This window comes from Lampetra fluviatilis, chromosome 7 (genome assembly GCF_964198595.1).
Source record: "Lampetra fluviatilis chromosome 7, kcLamFluv1.1, whole genome shotgun sequence".
NCBI lineage: Eukaryota > Metazoa > Chordata > Hyperoartia > Petromyzontiformes > Petromyzontidae > Lampetra > Lampetra fluviatilis.
In genome coordinates, this window is record NC_136281.1 from 12,123,243 (window position 1) to 12,143,263 (window position 20,021).

The window sequence follows — 20,021 nt, forward strand, 5'->3', positions numbered from 1 at the left end:
GGGGGAGTAAGAGGGGTGGGGTGAGGGTAAGGGGGGTTGAGAGTAAGGGGGCGGGGTGAGAGTAAGGGGGGGTGAGAGTAAGGGGGGGGGGGATAAGAGTGGGGGGGGATAAGAGTGGGGGGGGGGGATAAGAGTGGGGGGGGGGATAAGAGTGGGGGGGGGGAGTAAGAGAGGGGGGGAGTAAGAGAGGGGGGGGGTAAGAGAGGGGGGGTAAGAGAGAGGGGGGTGAGAGTAAGGGGGCGGGGTGAGGGCAAGAAGGGGGGGGGGTAAGAGAGGGGGAGGGGGGTGCTGAGACGCGCTGCGCGTACCAACACAACACAGCAGGCGAGCGAGCACGAACGCGCCACCGCAAGACGCGTAAGTTGCTCGCGCCGTGTATCTCTCGACCCTGGTTCGCGGTGGTTGATTGCTGCGGAGGCGGCGGTGGTGGTGGTGGCGGCGTCCTCACACGCGGCGGGGCCACGTGGGCTTAGCCGAGTGACGTCGCCGCGAGGTCACCTCGCCGTTCCCGCGCCGAGTACCCGTCGTTCGCCGCCGTTGCCATGGGGGCCCCACTCCCGCGGCTCCCTCTCAACGCGCTTGTTATAACTTGCCTTGACCACCTTGGCCGTGTGCAAGTGTCGTTGTCGCCGCGCGGTCTTTAACTGTCTCGTCAGCCGTGTTGACGAGAAGTAGAGAGGAGAAGGAGGAGACGAAGAAGAAGCGGCGGCGTTGGCTGCGTGAACGCCGCGCACTCGTTTGTATTTGACCAGGTAAGGTCCACTGAGCGATATCACAGCTTTCGTTCAGAGGCGACCTGTCCATCACAAATGACAGCTCAATGAAGTGGCCCTTCCTCGCGTGTAAATGCATAGCAAGGCAAATGCTCTCAACGCGTGATGTTGATTGTGAATGTGGCGGATGGAGGTGGGGGGAGAGGACCCGGAGAAAAGTCCACGCGACCACGGGGAGAGAGACACGCAAACTCGTCATACAGCCGGCGTCAGGGTGGGGGTCGAACCCACGAACCTCTTGCATACCAGGCGAGGGAGTTAACATCTCAGCCACTGTGGCCACGAAGCGTCACCCGTGGCCACGTGTGTCACCCCGTGGCCAGGAGCGTCACCCCTGACCACGTGCGTCACCCGTGACCACGGCGTCACCCGCGGCCAGGAGCGTCACCCCTGACCACGGCGTCACCCGTGGCCAGGAGCGTCACCCCTGACCACGGCGTCACCCGTGGCCACGGAGCGTCACCCGTGGCCAGGAGCGTCACCCGTGGCCACGTGCGTAACCCGTGGCCACGGCGTCACCCGTGGCCACGGCGTCACCCCTGACCACGGAGCGTCACCCGTGGCCACGGCGTCACCCCTGACCACGGAGCGTCAACCGTGGCCACGGCGTCACCCGTGGCCACGGCGTCACCCCTGACCACGGAGCGTCACCCGTGGCCAGGAGCGTCACCCGTGGCCAGGAGCGTCCCACGTGGCCACGTGCGTCACCCCTGACCACCCACGGAGCGTCACCCCGTGGCCACGAAGCGTCCCACGTGGCCCGAGTTCGAGGACACGCGTCGCGATGCGCCGACCAATGGGGAGGCCGCGCGGACCGTGGGTCGCTGTCCGGGGTTCTGCGTCGCGTGTGTTGGGTTGCGAGCGGGAGTCGTCGTGGTGCGAGGATGAGTTGGGCAAAGGGATTTTTATTTGTACTCTCCGCCTGTGTGTATGATGGTAGCGGTGTCCAGGTTCTTGCTAAGCCGGGAGGTTTGGGTGTAGTTTTGCTATTTCCTCACTCCTATGTGGAAGGAGCGCAGACTTAAAAAGTGGTTTGTAGTTTGGGTCGCAATGGTCACAATCGCTCTACTGTGACTTGTCTTTAATTTTCCAAATGTGTGACAATTTGTATTGTTCAGATGTTCGCTTTTATTATGTTTGTATCCTCGGGGTTTGTAATTGCGCGTCCTTTGAATTGTGTGCAACGATTTAATCAATATCTTCTAGAATTTGACTACATTTATGCCGTAGTTGAGTAATCTAATGCACTTTTTGCGCTAAGCCTGCCATAGTAATGTGAAACTTTTGCACCGCCGGCAAAGGTTAAACTTGCAGCAGTCGTGTGTCATATCCACCGCTGGACGAAGGCCCCTCGCTGTATCGGACGTGCGGAATCGTTTGACTATACTTCATCACGCTGGTCAGTGTGTGCTGGTGAAGGGGAGGGGGGACCGGTTCAGACATCACTCAAACTTAGGTCACCGGGTTTGTAACGCAATTCACAACTCAAGGCTCCAACGCTGACAGAGATGAACACTGCTCACAGCATATTTGAGTGTTGAACACTGACGTTTTATGTTTATGCTACACTTTGAATATGTTGCTGATAAAATACACGTCATGGGGTCGACTTTGCCAGAACTAATTCCTGACGGGAACTTCAACTCCCAACCTGTCAGATGTGAGGCACTCTGCTGCTCGGCCGGATGCCCAATTAGTTTTTTTTTTATGTGTATGTTACTTTCGTCCTTTATCGCCCCGGCACTTCACTTGTTGATGATGTTAGGTGTTGCTAAAAATCAAACTCAGGCCATCAGGTTCAGAAGGCAATGTGCTAACAACCACTGCACCACCGCAACGGGCTGAACCGGTCTTGTCTCTCCTTCCCTCCCCTCAATCTTCCCTTCACGAACCTTGAATCAACCGGCGTGGTGAAATATGGTCCAACAAACCCCATGACCGACACGGTGTGGAGAGGCATTCGTACCGCAGTGGATTGACAAACGAATGTAACTGAAGGACCTTGAGAGATGTGTCCACTTTTAAGAATGGTGCATAATGAAAGTTTTGGTATAAAATTAGTGATGATAAGCCAGTAAAAATGTTGTGCAAAATGCTAAATAATTAATCAAATAATCGTTTACCTTAAAAATGAATGCACAATAAAGACACTTTGAACGAGTCGGTGGACTTTAAAGCTGTGCAATCAACGTGTTTTTGTAATCTCTTATTAAGTAATATAACGCTAAATTGTTTTATTGAATTGTAGTAGGCAAAGACAATTTCTAATAGATTTGCAGTTGTGATGTAGAATTGAGAATAATATTTGCAAGCAGCTATCACCGAGGAAGGCAATATACTCGTTGTGAAATTTAAACTTCGTCCCATGCATTTGTGTTTGGCTGCATGGAAAGTTGGCCGTAAAAAAATTGCTCCAATATTCTATCAGCGCGGAAGCCAAAATAGCAATGGTTGTAAATAGCGGCCCTCTGCCAAGGATTGCAGCAAATTTGTTACTTAATCTCTAAAGCTGCCTGCTTTTGGAAATTTAAATCTCAAGCATATCCACTCAATGTGACACTCCAACAACTGGTCTTCGTTTCATGGGAGATGTCACCTAACTTCTAGTTGCTCCTACACTGGTATTTGCTTACCCTTGCTGTTTAACTTACAGAAGCCCTACTGTAAAAAACAATGGTGGAGCGGTGGTACAGTGGTTAGCGCACTGCAATGAACCTGGCCAACTCGGTTGGATTGCCTGTGCTCCCTCCTTCAAAATATGTACTGACCAGCACGGTGAAGTATGGTCATAGAACTCTAACGACCAACATAGTCTGACGAGGTTTTTATTGAAAAAAATAACTTTACAATCATATCAATAATTATCAGTCCACTTGTGGATGAAGACCCCCCTGCTGCACTGTGTTGGTCGCAGGGATTGTTGGACTATAGTTTTCCATGCTGGTCTGTACGAGTTGGTGAAGGGGATTGCCAGGACTGGTTCAGATATGCATCACTGACATTAACTTTGGCCGGTAATCAAACTTAGTTTGCCAGGTTCATCTATCAGTGCACGAACCACCACTCATTTCCCTTTTCAGCTGTGTAAGTAAATGTTTCAGATGCCTAAGCACTCAGAGCTGTCGTTCACAAATTTATGTTCAAAACCAGATATTTATAATTGGTTCTGCTGCACAGTGATGAATGCATTTTTACCTTTCCCAGCGTGAAAACTTGGTTTACCCTGCGGTGGAAATCTCAAATTGTGATCCAGTAGCTCAGCAGTGCTCACTTATTACGATGGCAGGAACATTGTTAGCCCCGTGAGTCACGTACGTATCTTTGTGGTCTTTCTTTTTAAAGTGTACCAGTTAAACAGCCGCAGCAAACATGACCAGAGAGGAGGATGTGGAGCCGGCCTTGGAGGTGGAGTTCGGCATGCTGGATTACAAGTCATCCATCGACAGCACTGAGGGCATCGTGTCCAGGGTGCACGCTGTGGCAGCCGCCCCCATGCCTCCCGGCAGCGGTAAGCAGGTTCTGACTAAGCCTCCCAGAGCCCACACGCAGCGACTACCATTTCCCAGAGGGGTGACGAGGGTCACCACGGTGCTTTGCCAGGCTTAGTGTAGGCACTAAGGCCAACAGACGAGTGAAGGCTTGCTGACAGGCCCACTAGTTTTAGATCTACGGAAATATCTTATCGGTAGGACTGTGGACAGAGCCCTCGATTGACTAATATGTTTGCTACCTTTGTTGTCTGGAATTCTCTCTCAGGCGTGTTATCTATATTGCCGACACTGTTTAAGACACCATGGGACCCCCTTTGCCAGTACCAAAATATGAGAATAGTTTTTTTCTGTTGCCAGAAAAAAAAGGGGAAAAAAAACCTATTTTCACGTTTTAAGACCTTGCTCAATCAAGACCTACCTTTATTTCCGCTGCACATAATTGATTGCCTACAATGATGGTTTTATATCTCAATTTTCCGAAAACGATTGTAACTCCTCACCTATCCTGATAGTACTCACAATGTCTGTAAAGCATCTTCACATGTTTTGCATGATTATACTGTATACAATTGTAATTTAATGGAAAGTTGGTGTTTGACTCATACCATCATCCATCCATGGTTGATCAAACTTGTAACACCTAGTGAGAATTCAAGAGTGTGCAATGAGTTGCGCTTACAATAAGAACGCAGAATTTTTACCACTGCCTTAGGAACCACCATCGGAGATGATCTCCAGTAATTTTAGTCCAGAGATTCTTTAGGTCTGATTCACATTTTCACAAATGTTCCTTTTTGTAGAATTTTTGACAAAAAACTTGGCAATGTCTCCATCACCTGCAATCACCCAAAGATTCAAGGTGAAGTGTTTTGGAATTTAATCAGTATATGGATGAGGAACCTTTGTACTTTATGCTTGAAATAATTTCATTGGTAGTATTATGATCAAAATGACAGTAGGTACTGTGAATCAGAACATTAATTGCAGTGTTTATCAGGCACGTTCAATATTCAGCCTCTGACCCCCCACAATTTAGAGTCATGATTCAATTTAGACATCAATGATACGTTTTTGGCTTGTTTGCAATTGTATCCTTCCCGCACCTATGTACGGTGCGAAAGAAGTTCAACATACATACATTTATATTGCCCATCCAATATGTTATGTTTCATTTGTCCCGTCCTATTCTTTAACATAAAAGTACACAAGCATACATTTTGTATGTAATGTGCATAATGTGAAATTCACTTATTTCCATATGCACTATTCAGTCCTTGGTGTAAGAATCACTTTTAATATATGAATTGTTACATGCTTAGATTTTTCATACTGCCCTCAATGGTAACTGCACGTGCCACTCTTTAGATGACATACTTTAGCAAACATGCTCCCCAACAATAAATAAATAACCCTTTCAATTACCGCGTGTTTTCTTTTTACATTATACAACATTTGTTTAGGAAAGCAAAAGCTCCTTTATTGGGCTGGTTTCTTGCTTGTTGATATACATATTTTTTGACCCTGTCAAAGGCTCAATGGTACTCTGCTAGCTCTTCCCAACATGGTTGCATGCTTACCAGTCTATTTTTTAAAATGACCTTGCGGTTGGCTCAGTGTGTTTGTGAATAAGCTCTGAAGGTTAACGTACTCTTCACCTGTCGCTTGGTTGATTACCGCCACTCGGAAACCGTTTCTAATTTTAACCTGACTGCTTTTTGATGTGTGCTGCTGATGCTAACAATCAACCTACGTGCATAGGCCTTTCTCGTACGTGGTTTTAATCAAGGTGTCTTTCCACTCACACCAGCAAGAGGGACGGTGCTCATCTCATTTGGCAACCCTGAGCGAGGAGAAATTCCACACTATCGTGGAAGTGGTCAAATTTCTGGCTTGACTTCTTACAAAGTGATTAGTTGATCCCCAGAGTCGATCCCTGACTGTGATTTGAACCCGCAAGTTTCTGATTGTGATTGGAGCCCACGAAACACAGCGTCGCCTGGGCGGATATGTTCTGCGTAATTTTTTGTTAAATTAAATATCTGTCGGTATTACAAATAGTTTCTCTAATTATTTCCCTCCCTATGGTGTTCGTGTTTTAAGATGTGACCACAAAGATAAATCTTTTACATAATGAGACAGGGGTCGTGTGCTACCGTTAGGCTCCCAAGGGAGGAGAATGGTTATATGAGTTTCTCCCTGGGTTATGTTTGCTGACTTGGAGAATATTATTGTGACTTCTTGAGGGAAAAAGAACAATTCTTATTGCCCCAAACTATCTGCATGCATGAAGGGGCTCGTGGGTTTTATTTTTCCTGGTCTTCAAATTGGTCGAGGAAAAGTTGCATAGTTAACGTGAAGGATGATCCATAGCTTGACACTTGGAAATGCAAGGAGCAGCGATGACTTACTTAGTAATTTATAAATGGATGCATGCAAGGTGCCACATTGGCATTATTTCAACTGCTTGGACTACATGCAGGTTTCAGCAAAGTTGAAAATGTCTTGGTGATCATTTGTCATATCAGGAACTGCACCGGTTGTAGAAACTACTGGAGCTTGTCTCTCCTGAGTGTTCTGTGGAAGGTCCATACGTATTAATATATTTTTTATAACACGAATGAAAATATACAAGCATTGCACTTAGCCTTATGGCATTTTTGGGACAAGTGCTGTGTTCTGTGAGCACATTTTGGTGCAGTACACAATCGGGTAGTGCGGTGAGCACCATGGTCATTTGCATTCATTTTCCCAGTGTTCAATATTGATCACATTATGTCAGATATTCGTTAAGGCTGAGGCAACCTAGGGGAGGACCAGGACAGGTTCAAATACCACTTTATTCACTAACACGGACAGGATTTGAACCCAGGTCGCTGTGTCCATATCATAGTGCACAAACAAGGAGGGATGTCAAGATGCATGAATTATTCCAATAAAATGTATTCTTCCACTCACGATAAATGCACTAAATCATGCATGTATAGAGTTATTATTTTTTATTCGTAGATGCATAATGTGATTGATTCACATTTCCACTGCAGCCACGATATAGCTGCTAAATTAACCATAATGTTAAATAAAGAGAATCAGTTCTTAAATCCTGACCTTCGAATTGTGTAAATATCTTGAATTGTCAGGTAGGTGAATCAATATGTACATACTGGTATGCCACAACTTCCCACTTAGACACACAGACGTTGATTGATGGCAGGAAAGATGTAAAAATACATCGTGTGCATTATTGTTAAATGGACGTAAACACAGATGGCGGTAAACTTTTAAGAGTTTGTCGTGTAGGTCGGGTATTGACTGCAACGGCTGTGAAGTCTGGCCGAAAGGAGGTAATGGAAAGGTGCGGGACAACCAACTTTCAGTACCCTCATTCAGATGCTATCTTTTCGACAGCCCTGTTCTTCACCTGAGAACGGCTGCTTGCGTTGTGGCCGAAACGTCGTGAGAATTTTATTTTATTATGTCAAAATTGTATTATTTTATTATTTCCCTTTTACGTGATTTTACCGAAAGAACCAAGAAGATGAATCCCTGCAGTCACGAAAGCTTTAAATCGAAATTGAACTTTCAGTACTAAAAAATATTTTTTGTGTTTTGATTGGTTGTGACTGTATGTTTAGTGGAACTTTTAAGGTAGATATAGTAAAAATGCATAACTTAAAAAAAAATACAAAATATATATCTAATCCTTGTACCCAAATGATATTTGGTTTGCGCTTATCTCCGTAATTGATCCTGAGCAAGTGGTGGAAATTCTACCAGCAAGGGGGCCATATTCTCCGTGGGATATCCACTGCATTCTGGGGCTGAAATGGCAAACTTCCAATTGTGAAATGCGCACACTAACCAGACAGCAACACCTGGAAAGATAATAATTTACAACAATCCATTATTTATCCAACAAAGCCCCTACAAGTCTCAGAATTTTTTTTCAGGAGGTCCCAGCCTTCTACTCTTGATCCAGTTCTGTATTAAGTGTGGTTTTTGTGTACACAAGTACCCAACTCTGTCATTCCCACTCATTGTATGTGTGTTCAAGCTTGCTATTGCATCCTCTCACTGTGGTGCTTATGCTTGCAATGCGCTAAAACGTAAAGGTTATGCAGAGCTGGCGATGGAATTTTTGTTGCCACCTCTGTCGATGTTTGGTGAGAGGTGATCCAAAAGTTTGCGTCTGCTGCAGAGTTGACTCAACTTTCCACTCACCGACAGCTGCCAGCCACCCTCCACCCGGCTATTTTTGGTGAGGTGTGGTCGTCAGCTGTCTTGTGAGTGGAGATTCTCCCGTGCAGCTCAAGTGGCATTTGCGTGCTCACATTGTGCGGAGTCGGCAGTACTGAGTGTCACTCCGCGCAGTACTGAACCTCAGTACGCGTCGTCGGTTCTGGCAGAGTGATGCCCCTGCATATTTGGACATACAATCCTCGTAAACTTGCAGTTGCATTCATGTGCAGTCTTTTATCTTGTAGTCTACGTATGTGTAAACAAGTGTCTGGCTTGTCAGAATGCACATGAAATGAGAGCATTTCAGATCATTAGGTTCTTTCTGCTGAAATAAATAAAAAGTAAAACAAAAAATATGTGAACATTAGAGCTGCAGGCATTATGATTCTTCTTTCGGCAATTTATGGTGGCTCTGGGCCACTGATGGAGATGGGCACTGCCTCACGTTGAGGAAGGACTTGAAGTGGCGTTTCATTCCCTGGTACTTTATGTAGTATCTTTATTTCCCTACTAACCACCCACGTGCTCCGCCGTTAAGATGAGAATTGTTTGCACAGCAGAGAGCTTCATAATTAGGCTTTAGAAATTGGCAAACCGTAAGTAATAATTAAACTTATTTACAGCCCTTTGTCAATCCAGTTCTGGATAGTTTGTCTATGCCTTTTGACGGCCATGGAGGGGTTTGAAGTTCGTGAAAGGGGGACCCAGAACCGTGTAATGAATGTTAGCTGTTGGTGGGACTCGATCTCAGGTCTCCAGGTTCAAAGCATCGTGTGTGAACCACTAAATCACTGTTCCTGTCAGTTGAAGTGCGTGCTGTTTTTATTTAACAGTAATTTGTTATAGAGCTGAGACCATCACACCTGCTGTAGTTGGGAACCTGATTTTATCCCTGGTGGGAGGCCAAGGATTTAGATGCAGGATTTCAGTGGCACTGGCTCAGTGCTCTGACATGAACACGAGCTCCCTGAGTAACCCAGCCACCCATTTAGGTAAGGACAGCATTGCATTTGTGACTGTTGCATAATATACTTAACAGTATATTGTAGTTTTTGATTGAATCATACATTAATTTAATTCAAGTGTCAGGAGTCAATTCGAGGTGCTTCATTCCTCAAATGACTATGGAGCTGTCCTCCCTTACCATTGGCGATCCAAATCCTGCAATGGAAATTCCACATTTTCATAGCAGGGGCCAGTCTAAAAAACAACTACGGTACTAGAGGGATTTCAACCGTATTTGTTTTATGGCTAGACTGGCCCCTACTATCGGAACATAGACGTTCTTCTGGTGGCTCGGGGCCACTGATGGCAAAGAGCGCTGCCTCACTGTGTAGAGACACAATCTGACTGCAGGCTTTCCATAAGGATCTCGACCAGCATTTAGGGAAAAGCGTTGACACCACATTAATCTTCGCGAGCACCTCTGCAACAGTCAAACTGTGGGGGCCCCTTTAAGTTAGGGGATCCCATTGCAGCCGCAACACCCACCCATGCTTCGATTTAGACCCTCCACTAGGGGGCCCTCGGCAACTGCTGCATTGTCAATCTGGCCCCGCCACTTTAACAACGGCACGTCTAAACTCAGGCCGTGGGCGGCGTGTGGTTGTTCTCGCCATAGATTTTGCGTTCTTCGACCCGAAGGAACCATCGTGCCAGACGCTGCTGCTGTCCCCCAGCACGACGGTGTCGCAGCTATTCGCCGTACTGCGCCAGTGGGTCCCGCAGGTGCAGCAACACGTGGCGCTCATCGGCAACGAGGTGACCCTTGACTCCTACTCCACCTACTCTACCCCCGCCTGCTCACTGGCCACAGTTTCTGAGAACCTTGTGCACACGAGCAAATACGAAAATGCACATTCTTTGTCATCAGGAGTGCTGTGATTGTAACTTAAAATCTGCACTGATTAACATCTTTACCATCGTAGGACACTCGTGAAATAGAGCCAAACAGCTCATTGGTTCCTTCATGCTGAAATAAAAATATAAAAGCATCTATCAAGACTAGAGCTGTGCAATTGCTGCAGGAATTAAGATTCTTCTGTGGGCGATTTCTGTGTTACATTTTCACGCATGCATACATACACGAGTGAGCATTTGTGTGTTTACATAAATTACACACGTGTGAGAGAACATCTAATAATTTTGTAGTCATTAAATTCTCAGTGGTGGTAGTCTCGGTGGTCCCTGTAGTTGCAGTGGTAGTCCTGGCCATCCAAGTGGTAGTCTTAAGAGGTTCTAGTGGTAGCCCTCTTGGTAGGTCTGGTGATCTCAATGGTAATTCCGCTGGTCCCAGTGGTCATCCCTGTGATCTCAGTTGTTCCAGTGCAAGTTCTGGTGGTATCGGTAGTGCGAGTGGTTGTCCGGAAGGTTATATTCGTAGCTTTTGTAGTCCCGTTGGTCGACTGTGATACCAACTGACTGGTCTCGACCAGAATTTCTGTTGAAACATACGGCTGACATACATTTACTAGGCTTCCCTAGGTCAGCCAGGCCTCGTGAGCCCTCCCTTACACCAAAATGGGGTCAGCAATGTCTGGCCTCTCCATGATTTTACTGATCCTATGATCCCACGAGCATTAGTTTCCAGGCTGAAAATAAGAATAAGAATGACCGAGCTGTTGTAGAAAGTAATTTCCATTGGCATGCTTCTGAGCCAGTTGTAGAAATTTCACCACTGAACCTGTCGCTACATTTTCATTGTGGATACCCAACTCATCAAACACCACGTACAATGATACAACTACCACTGTTCACTTCTCAAAAAGTGATACTCGGTTTATAATTTTAGCAACCCTGGAGGGACAACGGCAGTGTCATCCTACACGTGAGATTTGAAATTGTTACCTTTGCACACCGCTGCATCACCCAGTGCAACCTAAAAAACTAATTTTCCTACATTTTCCTCACATATCTTTGCACTGTTGAACTATAGCCATGCGACAGATTGATACATTTTTCATCAAATCTCCTTTTAAACCTCACCTGTCAAATCCTGGTTCGAGCTTAAAGAGCAGTGTCCTTGGATTACAGATTGTATGGCTCTTAAGAATCTATACTTTAAACTTTGTGTGACGTAAATAGAAGGTGAGTTAGAGAGGACCAAGAGAATCATGGTGACAAAGGACAAGGGGGGAGAGGGTGGTGGGGATGTGTGATAGGCGAGTTTGCGTGAGCAATGAAAGGGGACAGCGGGAACAGAAATGTAAATTTGCTTCACACCCGCAAAAAACACAGTACAACCCATCCATCATCCGCTTATCTGTAAATCATGTTACATGCAAGGGCTAGGGGATTTACAGATCTTCCTGTTGTCTGCAAATCCTGACGGATTCACAGATAGTTTTGGTGGAGAAAAAGAAACAAAAAAACATTTTAGTCTTGAAGTCAGAAGGTTTGCTTGTGCACATCCTGGTTAGGGAGAACGCAATCCATCATCCTCTTCGTGGGTCGATAAAATAAGTTCTGCTTTTTTGGCAAGTCACATAGTAATTGATGTATGGTGAGACTAGATTCTGCCACAGGAATGGAAAATGTTCACCACTGACTCAAGGCCACCAATGGAAGTGAACAGCACTCCATGCAGGGATATACTTTAACTTTTGCATTTTCGAGGGACGGTCATACATTTTTAATACCTTAATTGTATGTAATATTCATATTTTAGATTTCAGTTTTTACATGGTTACTTTCATGAATGTTGTCTGTAGCCTACTTTCATGCATGATGCCACAGAGTATTGAATATATAATTTATAAAGACAATGTCGACTGGAAATGAACTGCATGCTATTCACCAGTTGCTGGCTTTTGCAGTATGAAGCGATGACATCAGCATGGCCATTATTCGTTTTTGAATGTATATTGATTGTACCCCACCGAAATTACCAGGCCAATCCAGGAATAAAACCGCTGACCATTTACAAAATGGATTCCTAGGACTATTGAGCGGCCAAGGTAGCCCGTAAAAATTGCACTCTTGTTTCAAATTACGGAACATGATGGAACAATTCAGCAGGGTCTTCCAAGCGCTTGGTGTGGTGTATGAACCCCATTTATTGCTGGCGTTTGCGGCAGTTTCCGTGGAACACAAGGTGACCAAACATTCGCCACTGTACTGAAGGATGTATTTGCGTGGGTTTTAAAGTCTAGCTCGAAAGCGGCTCTGCTACGGCCCACGCACCCACATCATGGAAATGACGCACGGACACGGTCGCAGCATCCGGCGACCCGCTATTAATACCCCACGTTTGAATAACCCCCAAGGTTAGCACCATAGGTAATCCATTTCCTTACACCTGTGATTCAACATGTGCACGTCATACTCTTAAGATATATTTACGGACTACGCGTTTATCCACATGTCCTTGGAAGCAAGGTGACGGAATATGCTCTTACGCAGTTCACGCCCGCACAGTTATAGAACGCATGTACCGAATACAATAAAAATCTATTTGCGTGATGCTGACTCTCAATTGGAATTCAAATTCTATTTATCTGTTCTCCCTGGGGTTGATTTTTCTTTACCACTTAACGGTAAGTCAGCAGTGGTTGTGCTACGGAGAGACTCGCGCCCATCATAGGATGGTGGATTTTTCCATTGCTCATTGGCTAATGGAGACAAATACCTCCCTGTTGCTCTCTTAAGTGTATGAGCACTAGAATCCTGTTGTTAATTTAAATGCAGGCAGTGCATCCTGAGCTTGTTGTGTAAATTCTCGTCTCTTGGTGGTGCCCACAAATACGTTTTTTACTAGTTGTGGAATTGTTGATATCCACTCGTTATTAGCAACGGTGGAGTTATGCACTCATCTTTCTATTAACCCACCCCATAGCCACAGGGGGAACAATAACACCTCCTGTAGGCCAATGCTGGTGGAGAAATTTGCTAAATGCTGTAATAAAATAAATGAGAAAAAAGCACTGCGTTTTATTGCCTTTAGTGTGTTGGACACAGATGAGTGTGAGAGGCTAACCAAGGCGCAATATAAATGCCACAATTGGTTATTGACATTTCATCACGAGTGAGAGTTTTTGGCGAGTGCACTGCTGCCTGCCTTACGTAAATACTCAGATCGTGGGCAGTGGTTGAGGTTTGTGATTGGCGTCTTTAAAAATGGACGTGGCAGTGCAGCTGGTGACGTAGGCGGTGGAGGTTGGCCTATTCGGAGGTAAATTAATACATGCAGAGCTTCATGGCTGTGTGCATTCATAGTCATCATTATCATTCACCATTGTCTCGCTGCTTTTGTCTAAAGGTCTCCCCACGTCATCGCCATTGCGGTCCAATGCTCTTTCCATGCAGCTCACCCCTGCGTATGAACTGATTTCATCGCTCCATCTCTGCAGTGGTAGTCCTCTTGGATGCATTCACATCTTCGGCTGCTGTTCCATCACCAGTCTTGTCCGATGGTCATTATCCTGTCCAACGATGTGTCTTGCCCAAGCCCATTTATGCATTCATATGTATGCCAATATACTGTTCCGTATAGACTTCTATGGGGTGGATTGGTTTTTACATTTAGTTTTCCTTTGTCCACATAGTTCCCTCCATATCCCACTGTGTTGGTATGTCTCCCTTCAATGCCCTGCTGTGTCCATACCGCCCCTTCCATGTCCCGCTGTCTTGGTGTACGACACGGCAGGACATTGAGAATGGCATGGAGACTGGCTCTGGCCAAGGGAATTTGACATATCTATCTATGGCTCAGAGCCACTTGTGGATATGAGCACTATCCCATTGCTGAGTTCAGCAGGGAGACGTATTGATTGCCACAACATTCCAAATAATGTGGTCTCTTGGGAGCCAAAATTAGTGTTGTATATATGGCAGTGGAATTGATTGGTTATTATTTTACGTTAAAGGAGGTAAATATTTTTTTGTTACATGAGAATGCATGGAGGTTACCACCTCCAAGTATAGCAGCAAAAAAATATTGGAGCACTAATATTGAAATTGAAATGAGTAATTTATCATAGGTTATCCGTTTTATCAAAACATCATTACTAATTGCACAATACAAATTACAACAAATATTTCGGGGAAATATATTCATGGGATTTTACTCTAAATTTATTCTGGCAATCGCTGTGTGCCTTGGACATTGTTGTGAAAGGTTGCCGCCAGCTGTTACGCCCACGCTGTAGAATTTGCGAAAGCCGCAATTATTAAACTCCTGTGTGTAGGGCGGTCCGAGAGTAGAGAATGTTCTGCTCTGCAGCCTCCTTTGTTGTCCACTGACCAGTCAATGCCCACGTTTAAAAAAGTGTTCAGTACTACATATATTCACATGTCTTCCCCCTTAATCGTTGGTTACTCACTAAAGTCACAACGTGTCTCCTTAATCAAAGGTGCCAGGAGCGGTGCAAATCCTCATAAGTGGCTCTAAACCAGTGTTGAAAAATATGCATGGCTGTTGTTGGGGATGCATCTCCCCAATGTGCGTCTCTGACAGTGATACTAATTTTTATTGATCTTGGAGGGATGATGATCTGAGTCGACAACATACTGGGATTTGAACTCACAGCTTCCTCCAATTGTGCATCATGCTCTGTGATAAAATACCATCTGGCTCGAGGGATGTACACTGTAATGCATACAAGTTTTTGTAAAGCAATACTTTGTGTTCCAGCCATGTGGTATTGTGGCATTTCTGCATCTGATGGGTTGGAGCATTGTACTTTGCTCATGTGAGTTGGACACATCAATAATTGTTTTTGTTATTCTCAGGATTTCCTTTGACTTGTGGACTGTCATGCAAAACCATGCCACAGAGGGGACCATGGGGTATTTTGTTTATTGCAGTAGTCACACAATGACCTGCTTGTTGGGGTATTATTCATTTTTTTGGGGAGCATGTGTATAGCAATGTGATTGTTCTCTTGTACGACATAATAATTACAACCTACATCACATAGTCTTCATTAGGTTAAATGTAGGCAGTTCGAGACTTGGGAGAGTTTAATGTATCTTGTTTATTAAAACATATGAGTGTGAAACCATAGCACTGTGGTGTGTGCACTCAACTTGCATTTTAAATTCCGCAAGTTGGAATTCGGGTTCGGTTCAGCTCATTTTATCAACCATACAACATTGATAACATTTATTCCACTTTGTTGGAAGACAACATCGAGTGTGATATGCATAAACTGGCCCTCGCCATAGGAATTTGTTATTTACACCGCTGTACCGCTTTCAATGTGGATGAGCAACACCCCAAGTTTGTGAGTGAATCATCACCACTTCGATGCTGAAGCCATTCATCATACTTATTCTGAAACTGCCTTTGTGTGCCATGCCAATTGTAACAAGTGCTCATTACTGGTGCTTGCACCACAGCAGAATAATAAATGACGGAAGTCCCTCTTTGATGCTGCACTCATTCCTGTGTGAGTTCAGATGTTGAAGCGTGGCTGCCACCCCAATGATCGAGATGAGCTCACCGACATGACATTGCTCCACTACACCTGCAAGGCTGGGGCACCAGGCATTGGTAAGACTGCTTCCTTCATCCGATCTCAAATGTTACCTGCTGTGACCATTATGATCTCCTGCCGTTGAGCCTTCGATGCGACACGTGGCCTCAAAGTGCACCTAGCCTGGCACAAGCTTTGCGGTAATGCCACCGTCACTTTGTTGAAAATGGCGGCTGCTGTTGTTGTTGTCGTTCATACGTTGTCTCGTGAATAGGCCATGCGGAAGCAGCAGCGGCATTTGCGGGACGCCTGCTGACGCTGGGGGCCAACCCGTCACTGAGAAGCCGCTGGACGGGCATGAACGCGCTCCACTATGCCGCCTACTTTGACGTGCCCGAGCTCATCCCTGTCGTCCTTCAAGCAGCCGGGCCCAAAGGTGAGGAACCCGGTGTGGTCGCGTTATGCACTGCCCCATATCAGCTTGGCATTGGAGACAAGTTTTTTCATTGTTGCCATCTTGGCCACCATCAGGGTGCCATGAAGGCTTACTTGTGTTGGAGGCACCACGTGGAGCATCCTGATGTGTGTATGTACGTGTTTGGTTGTGCCGCGTGTTGTCCAACATGACGTCTGTGACGCTTCACTCCCCCCGGCTCGTAGAGAGAAATGTCGGAACATCATGCCGAATGACCCACTGGTTACAGTCCGAAAATGCAAAGTAGAGTTGAATTAGTGTGTTTTTCACGTTTTATTTGTACTGCTTACATAAGCCAAATTTATAATGAATAAACTCCAATTCTTTCTCATCTTTACAGTCATTTTCATTCTGCTATGCAGCTACTTTGTCATCGCACAATGTATTTCAGCCCACGTAGAGAATAATCTCTTCTCCTTGGTGTTTGCTTTGGGATATCAATAATTGCTTCTGTCAGCCAACAATACGCCTGCATGATTTGCTCAAATATTAACTTAACCAATGTAAAAAAGAAATATTAAAATTGATTTAATTTTATTTCTACCTGCAATGTTTAATATACCTTGTTATCTTTAAGTAGTGTGCAAACATCTAGTCTGTCTCCAAAAGTACATGTCTAGCCTCGTCTGGCTCTGAGCTGGGCATGAGTGTCCTGTTTATGGCCTGAACTATCTCAAGGGAAAGAGAATGTACCCCGCTCACGGCGCTGATGTCTGTCACGACAACAAATGGGCCACTTTTAGAAGACCAGTGTTTCCCCCCTGCACCATAGCAATGTAAGAGGAGATGTAATTGATTTGTGATAACACTTTTCCAAGAATAATCAAGTGTTTGTTTGGCTGGCTCTGATGAATGGACCATACAATTGTAAGGTTTTCTCGGTCAACAGTTGAATCAGCTCGTCACCCCTCTGGAATAGATTCAATATCAAACCACTTTGTGAGAAGTGAGTAGTGACTGTCCTGTGGTAAGGCAGGCCCTCACCATGGGAATGTGGAAATTTTCAGGAGGGAGACTTTTTGAACAAAGCAGTTGAAATTTGTCAGATCAATAGAAATTATTGGATTTCTTTAACTATGCAATTAAGTTGAGTGACAAATGTCACCCTTGATGTCAATTAAGGATTATGAAACTAAAACGTTTTCTTGATTGTCTCTGGTGTATCATTGGTTATTGACCCAATTGTACATTTAATCTTAACTGAGTGCCCAGGCATTCGGCTAAAATAAAACACATTTTCTTCACTTGATCACTAATTGTGCTCCTACAGTCTGTGAACACAAGTGTGATGAGTTTCTGTGATTAGTGGCGCAATAACGTTGGCTCGTATAGACACATCACTGTGTTCGCAGCAGTTTTGCACATGTACCTTTTCGTGGAGGGAAAGAGAACCCCCCCCCCCCCCATTTGAAATGGGCCCTGATGGTTATTGTAGGAGTCATCTGTGTTTTAATGTCTCTTGCCTACCAGAGGTAGACGCAACCTGCAGTGATTTTGACTTTGGGACGGCCTTGCACATCGCGGCCTCCAACCTGTGTCTGTCTGCTGCAAAGAGCCTTCTAGAACATTCGGCCAACCCTCTGTTCAAGGTGAGTGAAGAAGGCACATCTCTGCCTATGTCCAGTCAAACTGTCCATGTAACACGTGACTTATTTCACAGTTTAGTCATTCGCTTTGGTCCAGCCAATTAATACCTTTAGCACCATCGAGATGGAACAAAAGATGAAGGGTGCAAGGAGAGATTGAGAAACGAGGAGCGTTTGATGGAAACAAGGAGAGTTGCGAGCCGGGCAAAACTCTAAAAGAAAGAGGAGCAGCTGGTCGGGAAGTAAATGCAAGTCACAGGCATGATACTGGTTGTTAAAGAACGTACGTGCATGAGGGCAGTTGTGAGAAGAGGGTAATGGACAAAGATGATTTACCAAACGGTTGCCAAAGGAGAGAACGCGCACCAGTGGACCAGCGTGGAGATGGGGCGATGAGTTCGTTGCATGTACAACAGTGAGATGCATAATACGGGTTTTTTGGGTTAGATCGCGTAAATGCATCCTTCCTTCTATTTAAGGAACGAAGCAGGAGGATTTCTCCTCAAATCTGGCTGTTGCCTGATGAAGCTAGTTTTAATTACTGGCAAAACGTCGCACTCAGATTGTAAATGTTGTGGCTTCGCTCTCCAACACACCGGTGTGCTGTACTAGTGACGAATTGGCATGTTCTGTTTACGTGACAAACCTTACTAATTGGCTGTGTCGGGTGGCGGCGGGTTTAACGACAATTTTATATATTTACGTGATCTAACCCAAAACAAAACTGTATTATGGACGTTATTGGTCACAAAAGCCAACATGTTAAACAGTGAGATCGATTGTAAAATAATGAGGGCGATGCATTGCATTGCATTGCGAGGACTTCATCCAGCAGTGGATATACAACAGCTGATGATAATGATGAGAATCATGGACGTTATTTTAAGGAAAAATATTTTTATTGAAATTATAAATTGTATAATGTTTTTTTTTTACTTGTGCGTTCTTAAATATATGTAGTTGTTGTTTAAGTTATGGGTTAAGAAAAACCTAAGTCTGTGCTCTCCGGGTTTCCTGGGTGAAAAGTTGGCAACTTCTTTTCTCAATAAATACATAAAATAAATCGTGGTTATGACAAAGTTATAGTTGTAACAATGATTCACAAGAAATATGAAACTAATAATGTCATGAATGTTATATAAGCCTATGACTAAAGAATACCAAGTCTGCATCTCACAATCGCTGAATATGTTTTTTGTGGCAGTTTTTGTATGCTGAAAAATCCTTGTGCTTTGAGTGGGCAGAAAATAACAGAAGATATTATTAGGATATATGCTGGAACATTTTTAAGGGGATCAACCTCGACAAATTCTATGTAGAGAGAAATCTATGGGAAGAAGCATATTGCCTGCTTATTTATTTAGTTTTCATATGCTCCACAAAGATGCGTACGGTTATTTTGGCAATATTTTACGAATTAATGCACAAATTGGCCCTACACTTGTGAGAAATAGGTTTTGGAAGGTAGAGCTGTATTTCAATTATTCAAATTCATCTGAGATGACCATTGACTTTGCGACTAGAACAAGATTGGAACCAACACGTTTTCATCTCAAATCTCAAGGCTGTCGCTTCACTTAGCTTTGTCCGTCAATGTTCTACCCTTCAAGCCACCTCTTTTCACAACTCAGTGTCGCATATTGCTAGGGCAATGGAGTTTATGGTCCCAGGCTTTTACAAAATGAAAAAGACTTGTCGTACAACTGTAGGTGCCTTATCTTGTTTGGATGAAAACTAGAATGCCCTGCATGCCCAGAGAAAGCATGAGCATGTGAGTGGAAACACCCAGAACTTTGCACTCACAGGTCTGTATTGCCTTCTCCTGGCAGCTGGGCGCCCCCAGGAGGTATTTGTTCCACCGATGACTGGCGCCATCTACGTGTGAATCGCCAACATTTGTTCTGCATAATCACCGAATTACAGGCATGCACCTCCACAGTATTGTTATTTTTGAGGTAGTCTCATCTTGTACTCGAATTGTAAATGCCGTGGGTTTACTCTCCCAACAAACCGGTGTGCTGGACTAGTAACGAATTGGCATGTTT

At 44.8% G+C, this 20,021-nt stretch overlaps 1 protein-coding gene across 4 annotated transcripts in view; it reads left to right on the plus strand.

Moving 5' to 3' along the window:
* The first annotated feature begins 289 nt into the window (after positions 1-289).
* LOC144933584 (CAP-Gly domain-containing linker protein 4-like) overlaps positions 290-20,021 on the plus strand; it is a 74,547-nt gene continuing 54,815 nt past the window's right edge. For 3 of the 4 annotated variants that reach the window (XM_078858527.1, XM_078858530.1, XM_078858529.1), the window contains exons 1-6: positions 290-357; positions 4,116-4,281; positions 10,122-10,261; positions 15,899-15,992; positions 16,190-16,351; positions 17,861-17,979. In XM_078858527.1, coding sequence (XP_078714653.1) covers positions 4,143-4,281; positions 10,122-10,261; positions 15,899-15,992; positions 16,190-16,351; positions 17,861-17,979 — 654 coding nt within the window. In that variant the 5' untranslated portion in view covers positions 290-357; positions 4,116-4,142. Of the gene's footprint in view, positions 358-4,071; positions 4,282-10,121; positions 10,262-15,898; positions 15,993-16,189; positions 16,352-17,860; positions 17,980-20,021 lie in introns of those variants that run through there. The other variant, XM_078858528.1, reaches the window with a different exon arrangement.